We start from the raw sequence: 21198 nt of genomic DNA on the forward strand, positions 1-21198 counted from the left end.
CGCTGCTTGAGGAGGGTCGGTTCAATACCTGGGGTGATGGTTAATAGGTGATACTAAAGCAGATAGACAGAATGAAAGAGGCTAATTTAGACTCTCACCTTGGCCTGAACACTAAATATAATTCTACAAGTTGGGCTAAATTAAAGGCATGATATTGCTTTTCAGTTTTTTAAGTAAACCTCTGCAATTTCATTCTTTTTCAAAGACTGCTCCACACAGCTCATGGTCCCCAGAAAATCTCTCACAAAAATACTCACTGGCTTTTTGGAGTCCTCCACCTCCCGGATACTCAGATTCTCTAAAGGGATAATTCCACGGGGCTCCTTATCCTATAAAGGAGGTGGAAAAAGAAATATGTCACTGCTTGGTTGGCGAACACGTATGCTATGCTGTTCCTCACCAGTGACTCACCTTTCCTCTCCTGCCTTTTCCCATGACATCAAGTTCTCAGTCAGCTCTAAGGCCCACACCTTATATTCTAAAGTAAGAACAGGGTCAACAATGTGGGTATGTGGATCACTATAACCAAAGGCCTTTGCAAGGAGAACACCCAGCATCAACAGCTGGCCCCCAGTGTTGAGGTGAGAGCCCTCAGCAGGGAGGATGTAAGCTCCTTTCACGTAGAGACCCCTTTGCTTCCTTGCCTGGCTCCCCAACTTATCTTTGGAGCCTCAGTCCCAGTGTCAGCAACCCCAGAAAGCCCCAGTCCCATCCTCAGAGCCCTCCTTGCACCCCCCATGCCTGGGACTACGTGTGTGCACCCTCCGTATCTCCTGCCCTGTCTCACCCTCCCAGCAGCAGAATCCTCAGAGACAAACTGCCCGCCTGACCACTCCTGGATCTACAAAGGCCCCTGACCTAACCACCAGAACAGAGCCTGCACTGGGCTCCAGAGCTTCAGCCTCAGCACAGGCTGCTGCCACGCACGCATTGCCACACCTGCCTCTTCCAGCCAGCCAGCCAACCAATGGCCAGAGACTTTGCTCAAGGTCCACAGGGTAACTGGGCTAAGCCTTGGCAGTGAGCTTCCTGTGGCAAATGCCCCTGAAATACCATGTATCCTTTGACTGGCAGAGTCAGGTCTTTCTCCTTTTCAGGGAAAAAAAATCTCATTAACATGTATCTTTAAATTTGCAGATAACCAATTACTGTGGCATTGAGACTATCTTATCTGTCCTTCATATGTTAGTTTTCTCTGATTGTTCCAATATTTGTCTTTTTCAGACACAGACTCTGTAACTGTCTCAAACCTTTCTTCTATGATAGTGATAACATTTTCCAGCTCATCTGTTCCACTCCTTAAAGTTTTATTTGTTAATAAGTAAGTATTAATTCTACAAACATGTAGCTATTTCCTAAATATATGGTTTTGGTTTCCATTTGTATCCGTCTTAACTTCGGGAGGGCCAGATCCCCCTGGTCTCAGGAGGGAATGAGGAGGGGAGGGGAGAGCCCACCTCAGACACTCCGAGCCAGCCCTGACGCCCCCGAGCCTGCTCGTGTCCAGCGCCAGGTCGGCGCCATCTATCCGGGGATGGAGATGCTCTGGGGCACACCAGCTATGGAATGTCTCCCCAGCTGAGTGTGCGGTTTGCAGCCTTTAGTGTTGTCCAGAAAGTGAGTCCCAGGCTTTTACTTCCCCATTCACCAATCTCCTACCCAGAGGCAGATTTTACAGCTCCTTGATCAGAAGAGGGAAGAAGGAAGCCCTCCTGAGTGTGCCCCTCCCAGACTCAGGCACTGGGGAGGTGGCTGGGGCTGTGCCGTACGGAGCCTTCTGCCGGGCGCCAGGCTGCTGCCCCTTTCCTTATTTGGTTGCTATTTCCCCCACTTATTTCTACTAGATTTTCCTCTGTCAGCTAATTCTGTGTGGAAGTTTCCACCTAGCATCTTAACCCTGAGGGTCTCCTTCTGTGTCTTCAGAAATGTATTCCCCGTGTCCCTGCTGCCTGATAAAATACTGGCATACTGCTGAATTTGAATTCAGGTGATGCCCCATGGTCAGCATCACGAAGATTCTAGACTCTCACTGCATTACTACTGAGACTGCCCCAGTGCTTAGGTATATATGGCTTAGATGTCTGTATATGGTTTATTTTAACCCAGAGAAAATTGACAAAAAAATCCAACCAGACTCTAAAGATGTCATCAGTCTAGATAGCTTCAGGGAAAAAAGGGAAAGATGGGGATGGGGAGGGCAGAAAGAAATGTACCAACCTGTTCATAGTGGAACTTTGGGAGGTGAAACAGGAAGAATCTTTTTATTGCTTTTTGTATTTGAAATATATTACTCTCATATTTGAGAAGATTTTAGTAACAGAAAAGGAAAGCCAGTTGCAAAACTTAGGTGGCATGAGTTTAGCCCCTATAGCACAGAAAATCCTAGTCAGACTCCACAATAAACACTACCCTTTCAGAACAAGTGGCTCTGAGTCCCACGCTGATACCGTTACGACTCTCGTTCCCTCCGTGGGAAACTACATTCACATGATGCCCACAGTGACAGCGAACTCGAAGTGCTGAACACAACAGACCCGCTCGCTGCCTTCCTAAGCAGCAGGACCTGTGTCCTGGTTCCTGCTAGGCTTTTCATAAACACAGCCATGATTTTCATTTCTTATTTAAGTACCATCTTGCTCTACACTTATTGGAAGATACTTCTCTATCTTCATTTTCTCATTCGGATCAACGCCTTTTGCTCAGTGAAGATGTGGGTGGTGAACAAAAGCAAAGCATTCCCAACGCAGCTGCTCTGGTTTACTTCAAGACGCAAGTGCAGCCTGCCGACTGCATGAACCATTTTGCTCTTTGGATGACCAGGACAATGGCAGATATGACAGCATCAAGTTGCCAGCATGGTGAGCCAGTCTGCATGCTGGCCACTAACCTACCAGGCCTTCCGGGTGCTTTGTTAGAGCTTCAAAAAAGGTCTCATTTTATCCTTTCTATTCTCATAAGCCCTTCTTACAAAAGAGAGTTCTATGTGACACACATCTGTAGTTGAGATTCCATTCCCACTGAATAAAAACAAAACTTCCACAGTTTAAGAAAACTTCAGTTTCTTAAAATACCAGATAATCCCTAACTTTCCACATTTTCTTTCACTTCCTTTTCCTCTTTTACGTATTTTACCCCTTGGCTGTTTCTTCTTCTAAATCAAATGCTTCAGTATTTCTGCCACCCCAGAAAATCTGAATTCTCCAAATCACCTTTTTCTTCATCTCCCTTTCAGTAGGGCCACAAACTCTTTCTTAGCAACAACCCAGAGGTCACTCTTTCTGGGCTGGCACTAAAATCCACTCTATGCCCTGAATGATGCTGCCCCTGCCTCCTCCTGCCAACCAGGCACCTCCTGTCCCAGGTGAGAACTGGTGTCGGCTCTGAGCCACACTGTCTTTGGCAAGACACACATGTCATCCTCAGGTCCCCAATTCTGAGACTTGGCTTAGTTCTTCCACTCATTTAAACTCCTCACCCCAAAGGTGTAGAAGGACAAATTCGACTGTTTCTCACTGTCTCCTCTACCATGTTTGATGAGACAGTCATTCCGAAGCCAGGGCCTGGCCCATCCCTAGGCCTGTGGCACACCGACAAGCACTCACCGTCGTGTATTCGAAGTAGTAGAGGCAGTTGTCAGTCAGGATGAACCAGCGTCTTTTCCAAGTCTTTACCCTGCCACCTGCAGAGCAGAGAGAGATGCATGTTCCAGGAGTCAGAGAGGTGGCCAGGCTCTGTGACCCACGGAGCTCTCCGCCTGGGGAGGGGCGGGGGCGGGCGCCACGGAGCAGAGACCATGACAGCTTCACACCAGAAACAAGACACAGAGCCAAAACAGAAGCCCCTTTCACAGAGTGAAAGTCTGTGGGTACAAGCAGAGCAAGCAGCTCAGGCAGTCCCCTGGAGATGAAATCAGACAGCAGGGTAAGGGCGTGGGTGTGGGAGGGAAACGGGATGATGACGACACGCGAGGCAAATCGGAGCGGGCCGGAGAAGTGTCAGCGGAAGCCTACCGGTGCGGTGGAAGAGGGCAGACAGAAGAAAAAGAGGGCAGAGGGTCAGCCCTAGTCCAAGCTACCCGGCTAAAGTCAACCAGCCTGGGGCACGCATGGAGCGGCTTCATCCAAGGGGGCAGGAGGGGGGCACTGGGAGGGAAGGTAAGACGTTTTAATCCCTTCACAATCAAACCATCTTCCTGGAGTGCGGCACTCAAATTCTCACGGTTTCACCCTCTACTCCACCTTCCTCAAGGTAGTGAATTTTTATACTGGTTCTTGGCTTCTGTGCCAGTGTCTTAAAAATAAAATTTCCCAAGTCCTTGGTGAGACAAAGCAGAATTCCTGTATCAGGGAAGATCCCCTGGTGAGCAGAGGTCCTGCTCAGGAACCTCTTTGTTTCTGGACTTCCTGCCTGAAGCCTGGAACAGAAAGAGCTAGACGAAGGGGCCTCAGGCCAAACGAGCACCGTGGTGGCCATGAGCCGGTGAAAGCTACCCCCAGTCCTTCGTAAAATCTATTAATAAAAAGCCACACAGAGGCCATGACGTTATGCATACTAAGGAACCAAAGTTAACTGGGACCTACTTGGGTGACACATACTTGGCTCTCAGTCATGACCATGAACCTTATCTTTCTTTCCCTCACTTGTATCAGATCAGGGGGAACCTTTCTGATGGTGCACCATACAGAAGCTGTCTAAAGGCCTTCATGTGTTAAGAGGAACATGGCATTTTACGAAGCCTCCTTTTTGCCCTGGACAGTATATGCTCTTTTTGCTACGATTTAACTTACAAAGAGTATCACTTCTCCAATCTTCATAAAAAGTGAGGTCCACAGGGTGTAAATCTGGTATGACCCCAGTCATGTTTTCTCTCTTGCACAAACACCTCAGCACAAACAGCTGAGCAAAGAGCAGGGTGGTGTTAAAGGGAGTATTTCCAACGGCCGGAACATGCCTGCATGCTCCTACCAGGTTTCCTAGAAGGACCTGACCGCTGGAGTAACGCATATAACGTTACGGGAACGGACAGTCCGGCTTATTACATCCTGGCGGCAAGTGTAAGGACTACTGGGCTTTGGGGCCCTTCTTACGGCTCAGGGGTCACCGTGGTTTACACGGCACAGGCCGAGGTTATGAAAGGGGCTTTGCCATAAGCAAGCACATGCTGCCCATGCGCCTTCCCTGTGCCAGCATCAAGCAAAGGCAGACACTCTCCCAACAGCCATGTGTCACTTCATGTGGGCTTGGGCCTCTGGTCCCTAAAGGCCTTAGGGCATGAATTAAGAAAAAAACAGAGATGGAAATACGACGTGCATGTGGGAAATAGGTAAGGCTGGGAAGAATCAAAATAAGTGAGAAAGAAGACAAGGAATGTATATTTATAATCAGAGCCAATGTGTTATGAAAAGGAGCCCTCCCCCACTTCAGTCTGGGAAGCTGACTCGGTGGCCTTTCGAGTCTTCACCCCAACTCGGGGCTTGGCACACAAGGCCACCTCATCCCATGCTGACTACTGTGCACTCCAGCCACAGGGCCACCCTGGAGGACACTCGGGGCTCAGGAGGTCATGGAAAAGGGATCAGATGCCAAAAGGAAGAAGATGGAAGGAAATCTAGGAGAGAAAACAAGGCTGGAAAAATTCTCTCCTTGATTACAAAAGACTGATCATGTCCCCCGCCAAGCTGTCACATCACAGAGACCTCCACGGGAAGCGCCACTGGAGCCCCCGGGGAGCATTTCCGTGTGGGGAGAAAAGCAGACATGGAACAAGCAGACAGATCAATGTGCGCACCTAGGACAGTCCCTGCGGAACTCACAGGACCACCTCCTGCCCTCGCAGTTCCTCGATCCCCTCACGTGTCCAGGCCAGATGCCACCTTCCCCCAGTGCTGGGAACAACCCGGCAAGTCCCCACAACATTTTAATAAATGTCAACATTTGGGGTGTTCTTTTTAAGTGTGGCTCTGCTCAAGTGACACCAAAGCAGACACCTGAGAAGCTCCTCCAGGAAAAAACATGTTTCCCCAAGTCAGCGAATGGAGAGTAGATACCAGCAAGGGAACAGGGGCCAATTTTGGCTTTTTAACCATGACTCGTTGAAAAAGAGACGGGAGAAAACAAAACATTAAAAAAGAGGTGACTGTAATGTCTGTCCTCCCTTAATACCCAGGAAATTAAATAAAAGGACTTCAAGGAGGGGCTTTTGGGTTTTGTCTTTTTTTTTTTTTTTAATTTACTTGACATCATTTTGAGTTAGGAAATACTGCTTCCCTTCCTCATGCAAAGGCCAAGTCCCGAGTGGCCTGACTTAATGCCTCCCCCAGACTGCTTTCCGGTCACAGCGTGTCAGAAGCACACGGCTCTGGGAAGTCAGGACTCCCTTGTCTTCTTTAGAATTAGAATTACATTAACTTGTGGGTGTCGATTTGCACTCAACCTTCCAGCATATGCCTGGCCAGTAATTCCAAGAGAAAATTCAGTGAATACTTTCTCTGCTTTTGAAAACCCACTCTTCATATGTTTTTGTGCATTTCCACGTTCAAAAACGTTTCAATGACCCCACAACTCGGCACCTAGCTCTCTGACGCCCTGTGCACTGTCCTAAAGAGGAAAACCAAATTGCTCCAAACCCCCGATCCTGACCAGTTCCCTAGGGACTGTACAATAAGTTAGAAGCAGCATTAACACTACCACCAGCAATTAAAAAACAAAATAACTAAAAATAACAAAATAAGAAAACGCTGCAGCAAGTACAGTGGCCTGGGCGGAGCGAGCGAGCAGGGTGAGGGGGTTACATACCTCCTGGAGTTTGGGGCAAGGAAAAGGAGAGCCAAAATCATGGAAACATACAAATGAGGGAGAAAAGAAAATTAAAACAAAGAAATTAAACCCAACTCCTTAACCTTAAAGTGCAACCTATTAGTCATTCATGTCTGCCTGGGGGAGCCAAACATAACAAGGCAAATGGGGCAAAGGCCACCGTCAGGCGTGAGTGAGGGGCACGTTCCACCTGCCACATACTGTCAAGGCAAGATCTGCGGCGCTCCCGAAAGACACCACAGATGGGTTCTCACAGTGCTAACGTGTACTGTACACCCAGAATCCAGAGCAAGGAGAGGGAAGATTCCTTTGGGGAAAATTAAATGTCCTTCTTCAGAGGGCTGTCACTTTTTAGCATGTGTGTAAGAATGCACACACATATACCATAAGTATGTATGTATGTATGTGTATGCACAAGAATACATATTCTTACGGCTATGTGCATATACAGACGGCTGGAACCCTGCCCCCAGCAGCACACGTGCATAGGGGCGACTGTACACGTGTGCTGTGATGAAACACACTAGAGCAGTCTGAGAGGGCAGTGGAGGTTACAGAAAATAACGCCATGACCTAAAAAAGGAGTCCCATACAGTTAAAACTTTTCTCTTTAAAAACAGGGATGCTTCATGAATTTGCATGTCATCCTGGTATGAGAACCAAGATAATCTTTGTACTGTTCTAATTTTAGGATCTGGGCTGTCAGAGCTAACACTTAGCATTAGCATTTAAACAAATTTTGCCTGAGGGGGAAGTATATCCAAACTTGGATGCACTTTTTAAATTTCTAGTAGGTTCCCTTGTAGCTCTATCCACTTGGCAATAAACATGCAGAGCTGAATGGATGCCTTTGGGGTTAGTAATTTTAGAGCCTTAACTTCAAAGATTCTCCTGGCTTACAGATTTATGAAATGTTGACTAATTCAAGAGATATTTAAAATTCTAATCAGTGAGGTGGTGCTTTAAGGAGAATTTATGAGTTAAGTCCTGATGTATAAACACAAGGACTTGGGATACGCTTCTAAAAGGAAATATAAATCCTATTACTATCTGAACCAGTCAGAAATTAAAGACCCCATTTCAGCGCTTGCCAGATGCACCGGTCACGGCCCAGGGAGCAATGACTTCTAATTTCACCGCGACGAGTAGCTGAAATGGTGCGGGAAGATCACTGAGAAACACCATGGATGATACGGGAACCTATGCATCAAAAGGCCGATGCACTAAACAGGAAAGTATTTTCTCAGCAGCCAAAAAACTGACATCATTATGTCCAGGGGCTTTCTATGTTCTGAAACATTAATGGAATAACCCTACGTGGACATGATGTCAAGGAAACCCTACTATTCTTTTGCCTTTTGGTGACTCTGTCACTTTCATGACGAGGCACGACACAAATCTCAGCAATACAAGCTCACCTTTGGCACAGGGCATAGGAACACTTTTTTATTTTTCTGAATGAACAGAATCATTAATGTGGCGGATTTGGATTGGAAAGGAGGGGAAAAAACCACTGCCCAAGAATGAGTAAGAGAGCTTTGGATTGCACTGCAGCCAAGGGCTCTAGGTTTGCCATGCACACTGCCTGTGGGAGCCGGATGCAGGAGTGAGGATGCGCTGGGGGTGGGGGAGGCGGGAGCACCAGACACAAATCTCTGTGATGGAAGTAGAAAGATGGACACAGCTGGTCACCCCCCTAGACTAGGGAGCAGGGAAGGGGAAAGGACCAGGTCCTCTGGGAACTGCCTCAATTCAGGGTGCAAAGTGGAGTGCAAACATACGTGGGCGATGAGTATACAGCGCCCATCCCCAAGGTGTCCATGTACCCACGGGCCACTAACTGCGTATCACTTCCTTTCTGGAGGTGGACCTTGTTAGAACAACATGAATTCACACTGGAGTCTCTCCACGGCACCTTCTGTAACCCACTCCCATTTACTGACAACGCCTGAACATGCATGTGAGTGAACACACACACACGCGCGCGCGCGTCCTTTTTCTCTTAAGTTTCCACATTAGGACCCCTAACCCAGAGGGCACTACTTACCGAGTTTTAATAGCCAGCCTTCTCGGTCTGGATTGAAGAAAGTGTGAGTGAGGTCATTCCCATCATCTTCTGGGATTTTAAAGGGCTCATTTTTTATGCTCTCATACAGATTCTGGGATAAAAGATGACATTGCATGTCTCTGATTCTAGAAATACCTCTTCTCCCTTCCCTTTCTCTTCATTCTTTCAACAAGCACTTATTGTCATTGTGAGCTGTGAACTTGCCTGGCACTGAGAACAGAAGAACATGGCCCTTTCTGCCTTCAGGCAGCTCACAGTGAGAAATAAATAAGATGACTAATGGAGAATTAAGAAAGAAAAGAAAACAGCCTAACTTAGAAACCACTTTTCCCTGATTCCTTTGCTGGGCCTATCAATTTCTCAACGAAATTCACGTAATTCAATGGACTGTAAGAGTACACATGATGCATCAATTGTATTTCTCTCTCCTGTCTCAAGCTCCCTCTCTCTCAGGACTAGAGCTGTGCTCACCCGGAGAAGCTCCTCGGGCAAGTCCCCCCCATCGTTGATGCCTCGATTCATGGCAATGAACCTCTCCACGGTGGGCTTATCCTTGACATTGGGGTTGTGCAGGCTGGTGTTCAACATGATGATGGCAAATGAGAGGACATAGCAAGTGTCTAAAGAGAAAAGCAAATAGACAATTAGAACATGCCACTGGAAGGAAGAAGTGTCAGCTGAAATCAAGAATGAAAAGCTGCACTCTCAAAAGAAGGGGGCACATCCACACCCCCAGGTAGGCTCTAACTGCAAAGCTATAGATGCCTAACTAAGAGGCAAGGCACGAAAAGTGTGGGAAGTAGCCAGGATTTAAAGACACCTTTTCCAGGGTGTGAAAGGAGAGCGTGTACGCTGCAGAGAGCCTGAAAGCAACTCAATGTGCAAAAAGGAAATGCCAACTACCTATAATCCCACAACCCAGTAATAATTTCTTTGGCTTCATTACGTAAGTGTGCTTATGTGTAACATATCACACGTGAGTCTCACAAGTACGTACTGCAACAAAACTGGAATCAAACCAGACATACAGCTCTGAATCCTGCTTTTCTGCCAATCTTACTAGCATTTTCCCATGCTAATAGAACCTCTTTTTAAAAACATGGTTTCTCACAGCTGTATATTTCATAGTTCAGAGGCCCCACCACTTGAATTCCTACTCCTTTATCACCCGACTTCTGGATTATTTCCAACATTTGCTATTTCTTATATTATAAATACCATTTAAACCAAGGTTCTGAGGCAAGAACCTAAGCCCTCTTGTTTTAGAAACCATCCAGTGCCAAGAAGAGAATCTGTGCAAGAGGCCGATGCTGACCCTTCTCCTCACCTGTGGACTGGAAGACCCCGTTGTTGCACTGACAGTACCGCTGGGCAAACGCCTCCATCATCCGGTCGATCTTCTGGGCCTCCCCGGGCAGCCGGAAGCTCCACAGGAACTGCCTGCAGGTGAGGACAGACGGTCACAGGGCTGGGGCGACGACTTATTTCTCTGCGAGCAGTCACCCTTCCCAGACTTTGTTGATGCAGAGCGCAAAGGCAGACCTGCGCGGCTTCAGGCTTCCCCCAAGGCAGCCCCCCACACGCGCAAACTTGCCATTCCGCATCACTCTTCTTAGTCAGAAGCAATTTAGGAGAAAATGAAAAATTAAGATTTTCCTATTGAAAATAATGGTTCTCCTCAGACTAACACACAAGACTGAAATATAAATAATGCTTATTTTAAAGGAACCCCAATTTCTAGAAAACAAGATGCAGCGGAAGGAAAAGAGAAGATTTTTATCAAAGCATTCATAGTTAATTCCTTGAAGGCACAGAGAGACCCATAGCTAATAGCTTTAATTCTGGACTGTTTTCATCTGTCTAAATGGCAACACAAAAGATGACGTTATCATTCACACCTATAGCAGTGAAAATACTGAATGACAATTTCTCAAAAGATTATGTAAAATATTAAAGTTCACTTTTCTCCTAAAATGAAGTACACAACTACCTAATTCCTACTCTGGGGCAGGAAATTAAAGAGCTTTCTAAACTGAAATTTAGAAAAGATTCAAAATCCAAATGTTCATCAATTTCCAAAATATTAAATGAAGGACCTGGACAAGTTTTGCAAAGTTTACTTTTGGGATACACTGTAATTTAATTTCCTTTAACCACTCAATTATTTCATTCATGGGCCAACAGACTGCTTTCCTTTGAGATACTTCACAATATACAAAATAACTCCCAAAGATATAATTTCGCTAAAATGCCACACAGGACACACACCTGATCAAAGACCTGCCTCTCCCACCTTCCAAGGGCTCACCTTGAATATACTCACCGTAATGCCTGAACAAGGTTGAGATCAGTGAACTCATGTAACTCTACAAATGCATGAAGAACCTGGATATTAAACTCATCTCTATCAGGAAAAACAAGACATTGGGGTGGGGGAGAACAGAAGTCAGGCGCCGACAAGGAGAATCCAGGCCAACCCAGTCCCCAGCCAGGCAGTTTCCCAAGCTGTGCTCTCTGGTCCCACACAGTGAGGGAGAAGCCCCTCTCTGTCGGCTGGCTGAACAAATGAGGCGTCTCCCCACTCTGTATACGCCAGCTGCTATTCCCCAGAACTGCTGTGGCCACTGCTGCCTCCGTACGAAACTCCTCCAAGAGCATGGAGCATTCTGCAACACCTGACATGCCTCCTTGCTGCAGGCATCTCCCTGAGGCCTTACCTCTCCCCCAGGTAGTCACCAATGGCCGTCTTGTTGAGCCCTTCACCTTTATATAAGAACTGGGCGATGTCTTCACAGGTGTTCTTCAGCAGATCGCTCTCTATTAAGAACTGGATTCCCTAGAAAGGACAACAGAGATGCTATTGATGGTGGCCCAGCTATAAAAGAGGAGAAAGGGCAGAGGAAGCATCTAATGATACGGGCAACTGCTGCAAAGGGTCAGGGGGATCACAGTCTAGGAACCAGGGCCAGAACAGGAGTACAAAAGGGCAGAGAAGCTGCGCCGCACCGCGGGGCTCTAGCTGGGCACTGCAGACAACCCCATCCAGACGACTATGGGCTCCAGCTGCTTCCTGGGCACTTACCTTTTTAGGGTCCATGTTAAATTTTTTCCTGCCCATGGCCACCTGTTTGTTCCTCTGCATGTTTTTCCTGCAAAACAACGACCGCAGCCATCTTAGCACTCCAGGCAACTGGGAAGTTCTAAAAGACTAACACAATTTCCACACAGACCCACTGATTTATAGGGGTTTTGCGAGATTTACCCAGGAAGCACAAGCATACTTGGGTCTAACTGTGGAAGGGCCGATTGAAGTCCTGACCCTGGCCCCATGTTTCTTTGCTTCGTCCACCTCAGTGGTTTTCTTAACATGATTTTTAAAAAACTTTATTAAGGTATGATACATATCACATCATGTGCCCATCTTAAGCGTACATCTGAGTGGTTTTCAGTAAGCTGGCTGAGGTGTGAAGCTATCACCACCATCCGGTCTTAGGATGCCTTCGTCCCCACCACGTGTGCGCTGTGTGCATCAAGGCGATCACCTCAATCTGCTCACCCTTTGTTCCCGAGTAGACATCTAAGCTACTTCTACTGTTGGGCTACTTTAAATGAGAATGCCGTATATATTCTTGTACAAGTCTTCTTGAGGGCATGCCTTCATTTCCCTCGAGTACTTCAACCTGGGAGATTTAACACTGTAAGAAAATGCCTAACTGTTGCCCCAAATGGTCATACCCCTTTCTTCTCACCAGCGCTAGCCAACACGAGGTACTGGCAGTCCCATTTTTTTATCTGGGCTGCCTTTTTATTGAGTTGTATGGGTTCTTTAGCTATGTATTCTGTATACATGTCCTTTTCAGGTACAAATATTGCAAATATTTTCTCCTTGTCTGGGACTTGCCTATTCATTTCACAGTATCCTTTGTAAGAGAAGTTTTAAATTTTGATGAACTCCAGTTCACCCATTTCTTTTAAGTTAGTTTTTTAAAATGGCAAGTAAGAAAGCTAAAATCCCAAAGTGACAATACAGAGACGGCAAATGAGCTGGCCACCTTCTGTACAACCACGGCTTCATTAATCCCAATGGCACTGCCCACAGGAGTTTAAAATAACAAAATCAAACAGCGTTATGAATCCAGACAGGGAGACTTAGGCTTAGAAGAATACAGACATGTAGTGAATCAGAAACAGCCCATTTATTGTATTAAGTAGTTAGAAGATGGTCTGGAAACCCCATTCAAAACTAAACCCCCAAAGTCACTAACGTTTTATGCAGTAAAAAGAAAAAACAACCTGCAAATACTCCTTGTCATTTTGCACTGTAAGTTCACTTCTACGTTCTCTCAAGCGTCAGAGAGGCAAAACCATGTTGCAACGATGCCCAGGCGTAACAGAACACCAGCCTCCTAGAACCCTATTAGTAGCATTCATTAAGCTTTTACTTTACACAAAAGAAAAGCAGATACTTTAAACTACATAGTGGACAAAAGAGGGTGAAACTGTCATTCACACAATAAGTTAAATAAGGGGAGTTTAAGACTCTGAAGTTCTCTAGTTCAACCTTTCCAGCACTGAGAAAAGCCCTCATCTCCAGAAGCCCCTGCACTGAAGGGTGGAGGCAGAAAGTACATCTAGGCCTGTGCTTGCTAGGAAAGGAGGACAGGAAGCATACTTTCTCCTTAAATATGCCACAATTACAGGCTGGGTACTTGGCAAAGCTACAGCCGTAAAAAGCCACCCAGCCGAAGGACAGACTCACCTCTCCTCTGTGGATCCCAGGTTTTCAATTTCATTAGCCACTTCTGCTATCTCATCCTTCAGCCTCTACAAAACACAGTCCAGAATTAGCGAGAGAAGACAAGAGGGGAAATTAAAAACCAAAACTCCCTCCAACCCAAAACAGAATAAAGCAAAAGGAAATAAGACAACTCCCCCCACCCAAAATCTAAAACATTTCGGGAAATTCAACTATTCAACAAATATTTGTTGAGCTCCTACCAGAGAGCAAGCATTCTAGGGAATACAAAGATGAAAAAGATAACTCCTGACCTCAAGGAGCTTACAATCTAGGAAAGAAATTTATCATAAGCACAATACGAAATATTTGTTCTTCCACTGAAAAATGGCTGCCTCAGTATAGTCAGAGCACATGTGCAGTTTACTAAACATGTGCACTCTAAGACTCACGGGATAAACCACCCAAGCACCCAGGCCGCCCAGGCAGTAGCGCCTGTGTGGGCCAAAGCTGCCGCCAAGTGGCCAGTGGGGCAATGTCCCATCCCAGCTCCGCCTTCCACCGTCCCTTCCCCACTTAAGCCGGTCCTCAGAGTGGACGGACAGTCATGGTACTAGTAATTTGCCACTGAAACAGGAATTGAATAACTAGGGCAAAGGATCAAAATGTACTCAAATCAAGTCCAGTCTTCCTCTCCACACTCTGCAGCTTAGGGGTTACAGGGTATGCCCCCTCCCTTCCTCGCCCCTGAGCTCCCAAATATTTTACAAATAATTCTAGAATAGTAAGATTTGCTGCCTCAAGGGCTAATATAATCCAACTAATGGCTTCTATGACTTATTTCTTACAAAGCTTAGCAGTTATGCAAAGGAACTTAGAAAACATGATAGAACAACTATTGCTGACTAAGCATCTCCTAGGGACCAGCAGCTGTGCTAAGACAGAAGCCCATTTAACCCCTACAGTATCTTCCCAGTAGGTGTTTCCATTCTTAGCTTAGGGACAAAGGACTTACAGCTCAAAGAACCAAAATTCATGTATCTTAAGTCCCTCCACCAGGAAGTGGGGCAGCCAGGATCTGGGCGTGGAGACAGCCCCTCACCCACACACCACTCAGCAGCAAGAACTCGGCCCAGGAGTTGGGGCCCGGAGTCACTAGCTGACAGCTGACCTGCTAGGTGGGGCTTTCTTTACAAACCACTCAGCCTCTCTGGGATCCCATCTTCTCACCTGCGAGGCAAAGCTAATGACCCATATTTCATTTGTTCAGAGCTGTGCTGAGATCAGAAGCAGCCCCGAGGAGACACACTGTGCGGATGGCTGTCACACAGCAGCAGGTGCCGCTGCTGCCCTCCTACCTGGATGTCGGCCAGCAGCTCCTGCTTTCTCCGCCGGATGTTCTCCAGTTCCTGACGCTCCTCTGCAGTCAGGTCACTGGGAACTACAAAAAAAGACGGACATGTTACTAACAAAGCTTCTTCTCCCCCAAGATAAGTAAGCTTCTGAGACCACAGAAGGACAAAGACACCACAGAAGAAGCTGGAAGCCCATTCTGGAAGTGACCAACTGCTGGGGATGGCTCTGGCTGCCATTCTCCGTCAGGTTCGCCAGAGGAAGGAAGGGCCTTAGACCACAGAGAACACTTAGACCACCAAGGAACACTTGCCACAAAGAATGAGAGAGAGGGTCATCGTCCCTCATGGAGGGGAGACCCCGGGCCCCGGCCGAGCAATCTCTCCAAGCACAGCTCCCTCCCTGAGGCCAACACCAACACGGAGTAGTGTCTGTGACACCCTTACGTGGGTGGCGGCGGCGGAGGTGGTGGGTAGGGGCGTGGTGGGGTGAGGCAACTGCAAAGCAACATAAATAGTTTTGTGCCATTTCTGGAGGGAGGAATGGAGAGACTTCGTATATACCAGGGGAAAATCTAGGAAGGTCTACCCCACACTGAAAACCACTCTGAACACTGGGGACCAGATCATGGGGGCTTCTCTCTCTGCTCCGCACCCTTCTACAGTGTCTGAATAATGTTTAAAATAAGCTTTTATTCTGAGAACAAAGTTACTAGATTCCTTATCACAATTCTCACCATGAAACAATTCTCCATCTCCTATCCTACAAAAACAGCGGCTTGGGGCAGAAACCCCCTAAGATAACCCTTCGGAATGTGCTCGGAAGCCACATAGGCCACGGGAAGAACAAGCATTGGTATCAGGCAAACCCAGGCTCAAATCCCAGTTCCAACCCACCACACCCCAACTAGGTCACTTTGCACAAGTTACTTAACTTATTCGGGCCACAGGTGGCCATGTGTGGCTAATTAAGTGTGACTAGATCAGTTTGAGATGTACTGTATGTATAAAATGCACACCTGCTTTTGTACAAAATAGTAAAGTTATCTCTTAAATAATATTTTATATTGATTACCTATTGAGCTGATAACTTGATAAATGAAATAGGGTCATTAATCTCATAGGGGCTCCTACGGGAAAGGCTCCTAGTACATCTCTGCTGGGCAGCACAGAGGTGGGGCAACAGCTCTGCTCGAAGGCACAGTTAGGATTCATGACCCCCTAACCATGGACTGAAACTTAACCCACTACACATTCGGAGAACACTTACTTTCCCCAAATACTTCATAAAGGTCCCAGGGGACAACAAAGGAGGGCAGACACGACGGGCCACAACCAAGTCTGTAGCCCGGGTTAATGAGCTACATTTAAAAGGCTGGTTTTTCTTTTTTCCAGCTTTCTCCCCTTCTCTAGAAAAGTGTCTTTTAAATTTCTAGGCCAATGGTAAGAAATGCATTTGAGGACATGCCTCCATCTCCTCACAGCGTGTCCATCGTATCCTGTTGTGTGGGCTCCACTGATACTTGCCACTGTTCTACCGAGCTTTCTTAGCGGTAGCTGAGTCCGCCACACTGATGCCACAGCCTGATCAGCGTGCTGAGTCCTGTAATTCGAAACACATTTCTACGGCGTTAGAGCAGGAATGTTCCAACGGGCCACCCAAATCCAGCCTAGGTGACCTTCCAGGAGTGGCCTGCACTGTGTCCCTGAGAACTCAGGGGTGAGCATTCCAATAGCTGCTTCAGGAGAAAGTTGGACTAATAACAATTCAGTTCTAATTAGAGCAAAACTATTTTAAGAAACAACACAGGCTATGCTGACACATACTCCCTTCTGGAGAAAAGCATGCTTAAAGGAGTTTATTCTAATTTTTCTGGACTTCACAGATCAGAAAATTTTCTAGTCCATGGAGATTAGACAATCCCTTTAAGAAACTAATTTCTTAAGACAAATGTTCATTCTAACATAACATGGTTTTCAAAATAAGGCAGTAGTTCATTTTTTAATAGCTATTCCATGAGGGTGGGGGGTGGTAATCAGACTTTGATGTGAGGCTACAGAGATGCTCGATCAGACCCGTGAGTCTCTGTACCCAAGCAGAGGCAAGACTGAGACCCTCATAATGAGGCTGATGACAAACAGAACCACCATGTAAAAATTCGTATCTCAGGACTGCTGTATGCCCTGAGAAACCAATTTTTAGCATTCCAAACTGGAAACTCTCTGTGGCTGCTTCCTTTTCAGAATCTAAGCATCCAACCACTCTTGAGTATTCACACATGTCAATTTTTCTAGAAGGTCAGCATCTAGATTCTGTGTTATAAATTCAAAATGTAGTTCCAATCCTCTACCTTCCAAGAAATAAAAAAAGCTATCAATCCACGACACCAGAGAGTACATGGAGAGGGGACACAGGCAGAAGAAATGTTAAGCCGTTTCCAGGATGGAGAAGGCAGAGCACCAGCACCTCCTTCTGGACGACAGACCAGGAGGACGGGCCCCTTGGGTGCCTGCCACTGCGCGGTTTGCAGGGCCCAGCACAGGGCGTGGCACACCAAAAATACTGAATACATATCCCCAGGCAAAAACCAAAGAACTGAACCAACTGTGGTGAGCTGGCAGCCAGCCTGGGAGCTCGTGCCAGGTGACGCCTCCCTCTTCCAGCACTTGGGGGACCAGGGGCACTGCTCTGGAGCAAGGTAGGCTGTGCCGGCCGTGCACGAAGCAGCCTCAGGTGCTCACGGCCCGCTCCACGCACGAAGCCCCCAGAGAGCGCTGAGCCTACAGCCAAACCAGACACGGCAGCGGGGAGAAAACCCACGCGGGGGCAGGACCAAAAGAAAACTTACGGGACAGGAAGCTCTGAAAAAGGGGCAATTACAGAAAAAGAATAAGCTCTTGGAAATTAAACTATTTTTGCTCCTCCTGCCTCCCCCAACAACAAAACAGTGAAAAAAAAAAAAAGGATTAGAAGATAAAGTTGGGGCACTTGCACAGAACAAAGACCAAAAGGAAACGACTCGAAAACAGAAGCAAAAAGGGAAAGATGAGCAAAAAACCAAAACAAAACAAATCATTCAATGTAATAACTTTCAAAGTTGTAACTAAGAACTATTTTGACCCTGGAAGTAATTGTCACTCAAGTAGAAGGGCTTTAAAACAGAATCATTTCAGACCCACGAGGCCTCAAAGTCCATCTTGCAGGCACCCTCCAAGAGGAGGGAGACGTGTCTCCGAGAACGGGGAACAGCCCGGGTGCCTGAGGAGGAAACACACCCCGTGGGTGGAAAGGGACAGACCAGATCAGGACAGGAAGCCAATGGGCTACAGGGTCAGCATGAGAATGAAATCGACTACGAACAGCAGGAGGGAGAAAGCAGCTGAGAGGAGAAGGGCCCCAGGTCTTCTCTCAACAGGATACAAAGGCAAAGGGAAACAGGGAGACAAAACCAGAGGGAATCGTGGCATAGAAATGAACACGCCGTGCGCGGTGGCACTCTGAGCCACAAATGACAGGTAAAAAAAAAAATGGATGAGTCCGCTGGCCTTGGTGCCGGGAGCAGCTCGGAGAGGGAGAAGGGGCCTCAGAGAGGGCCTCCAGGGCGGCCAGCACGCGCATCCTTGCAAGGTGCTGGCACTGCTCGCTACCTCCTAGAGCCCCTGGAGACACAGCTACAGGCTGAGCCAGATCACAGAACAAGCTGTGTCATCAGTCGTGATGTGAAGGAGGGGCAGGTGGAAGGGCAAGCAGGGCTCCCATGGGCCCCTCTTACAGAAGGCAGGAGTCAAAGACCACAGCAAGAAACGGAAGTTGTCGGTACATGTATGGAGGCTTCACAGGGAAAAATAAAGGAACCAAAGACCGATCAACTTCAAAACCGGACGGGGAGAGAATGATGCTGGAGGACGTCAGGGAGTCATTTTTTACTTTCATAATAAGTAGGGTAAGAATATTAATGCTCATTTGGCAGCACCTACCAGAGTCAAAAACCAGAAAAAGTCGATAACTAGCGGTTGCTTCTGGGAGTGGGTCTGGGAATAGAGATGGTGCATATCAGCTCCAGAATACCTACTTTAAAAAAACTCTTAGGTACTACTGCACTTTAAAATGAAAAATAAAAATGCTAATCTACATTACTGGAAAAGATCTATGTCCTAAATGGTCAGACAGAATAAGTTTTTAGCCAATTTGCAATTAGAATAAACAAGACATTTATTCACATCTATTTTGATGCTGTCTCCTGACATTAACCACACGGTTTCTAAATTGTTCTTCGTTCCATATGCGGTCACCTTAAATCACAGCACTGCTCCCTTTTGGGTCAAGAAATCATCTAAGAACTTTATTTTTAAAAAGCAGAGTTAGATCTTATTTTTCTAGTGGAATTTTGCTCTGAGATGAAGAAAAATCCAGTATTTTACCAAATGTACTTTCCTCTGCTTAAAATGATTAATGCAAGCCTTCATTCCCACACTGCCCACAAGGAAAAAATTTCACAGACAAAATGCTTAATTTCACTTAACTGCTAAAGAATCAAAACTGACTGGAGAGCTAGAGGAGAGATAGACCCTGGCTGGTGTCTGAGGGGCTCCAGGAATTTCTGGGACAGCAGTGCGGGCCCCAGGGAAGCCATCTATCCATGCAGTGGCTTTCCTGAGTAGCCATTAGGGTTAAACTGTAAAAGATTGGCTCCACAGGCCAGATGGCAGAGCAACAAACAAGCTTCCCTCCCCCGACTGCCACGTGCTGCAGCCGTGCTTCTGTGCCAGGAAGGCAGCTAAGCCTCTTGAAAAGAATGGCAACCGGGAGGCAGTAGCCTGAGGACAAAGGACCCTGAGCAGAGCGCCCAGAGGCCTCGGAATTCATTCCTACAAAGGTTAATTTACAAGGTGTCCCTCTTCCAGCGCGAGCAGCCCTCACCAGTCCCTTGCAGGGTTCTAATTTAATGACGGGGATTAAAGTGCCTACAACAAGGGGCCATTGTGCTCAGCTGTGAATAGAGAGAAGCCACACAAGGGAGGCTTCCGTTTATTTCTTTATTTAAATGTTGCTCTGCAGATTCTACCAACCATCAAAAGCCCAGAGCAGAAATAAGCTCTATCCAGCACATACAAAGGAAGGTTGTCTTAAAGAGACAGTACCAATAAAGAAGCACAAGGCGGCAATCCCGCTCCCACCCTGCTGCTCCCCCCGCAGCAGCTGGGGCAGGTGCCCAGCAACCCGCCACGAAGTTCAGTTGAAAAAGCAGTTCTTCTGACAGCAGTTTTTCTGCTCAACAAGACAGCTCAGGCAGCTGCCAGCCAAAATGGCCCATGTCTGTCCTCTGTTAATGAAAAGTTTTAGAGGTGTGTTTAGGGCCAAGACACCACTCTCGGAGGTCATCCAGCTCTATGAGGTCCCTCTGCAGAGCTTTAAATACACCACTTCCTTATTTTTTTCTACAATAATCACCAACTACTATCCTTCTTATATAAGTAGCCCCTGCCCTTCAGGGGGTAAGGAGGGCCCAAATGTAAACCAGCACAACAGGGAAATGTCTTAAGAAGTTTAGGCAAGAGTTCAGAAAGACTCTCCTTTTCCCCCATGTGTGGAGAAGGTAAACAGGAGAGAACCACCCTAGTCCAAGTTCCCACAGAGGCCACAGAGGCCCCGTTTGTCCAGACACCCTGCCAGTCCTGCAGAGCACCTGCACCAGGGGTGGCCCCAGCTAAGCAAGGCCACACCCTTTGCAGACATGCAAGTTTTATGAAACTGAACACATACACAGCCTCAGAAATTTCACTGTAAGCCTGAAACTTCAATATAAGCCAGGCCTAACCAGTAGCAGTATGATGCTGTCCTACACCCTCTCCAGAAACTGCTATCAGCTCTGGAGCAACAACAGCTATTACAAGCAGTTCAAGAGTGCACATCTGGGAACCTGCCCGTGGGAGCAAGGGCAGGGCTGTCCCCGCTAGGACACAAGGGTCAAGGGCCCTGGGGGTACAGAACACACAGCAGGCCAATGCCGGTCACGCTTAGGCCTCCACCTGTGCGGTTCTCACCAGTGGGTCACCTCACGCTGCCCTTTGGGGGCAGATCATCTGGTCTCCCAGGAAATTCCAGTGACTTACAATGTGAAAAATTCAAAAGACGAGAGAGAACTCAGGCTTGGGAGGCCTACAAACATACATAACGCTTCCACAGAATTCGCAGTTCCACACTGACATTACCAATACAGTCATGT

The 21198-nt window shown here is 47.0% G+C and overlaps 1 protein-coding gene across 5 annotated transcripts in view; it reads right to left on the minus strand.

Moving 5' to 3' along the window:
- CYTH1 (cytohesin 1) overlaps positions 1-21198 on the minus strand; it is an 81096-nt gene that overhangs the window by 6059 nt on the left and 53839 nt on the right. For 3 of the 5 annotated variants that reach the window (XM_036997102.2, XM_017670801.3, XM_017670802.3), the window contains exons 2-11: positions 14978-15060; positions 13644-13708; positions 11967-12033; positions 11602-11720; positions 11208-11288; positions 10212-10324; positions 9356-9504; positions 8863-8975; positions 3603-3681; positions 258-329 (exon numbers count right to left, since the gene is read on the minus strand). In XM_036997102.2, coding sequence (XP_036852997.1) covers positions 258-329; positions 3603-3681; positions 8863-8975; positions 9356-9504; positions 10212-10324; positions 11208-11288; positions 11602-11720; positions 11967-12033; positions 13644-13708; positions 14978-15060 — 941 coding nt within the window. Of the gene's footprint in view, positions 1-257; positions 330-3602; positions 3682-8862; positions 8976-9355; positions 9505-10211; positions 10325-11207; positions 11289-11601; positions 11721-11966; positions 12034-13643; positions 13709-14977; positions 15061-21198 lie in introns of those variants that run through there. The other 2 variants (XM_017670800.3, XM_073236022.1) reach the window with 1 other exon arrangement.

This window comes from Manis javanica, chromosome 4 (assembly GCF_040802235.1).
Source record: "Manis javanica isolate MJ-LG chromosome 4, MJ_LKY, whole genome shotgun sequence".
In the NCBI taxonomy this organism is placed as follows: Eukaryota; Metazoa; Chordata; class Mammalia; order Pholidota; family Manidae; genus Manis; species Manis javanica.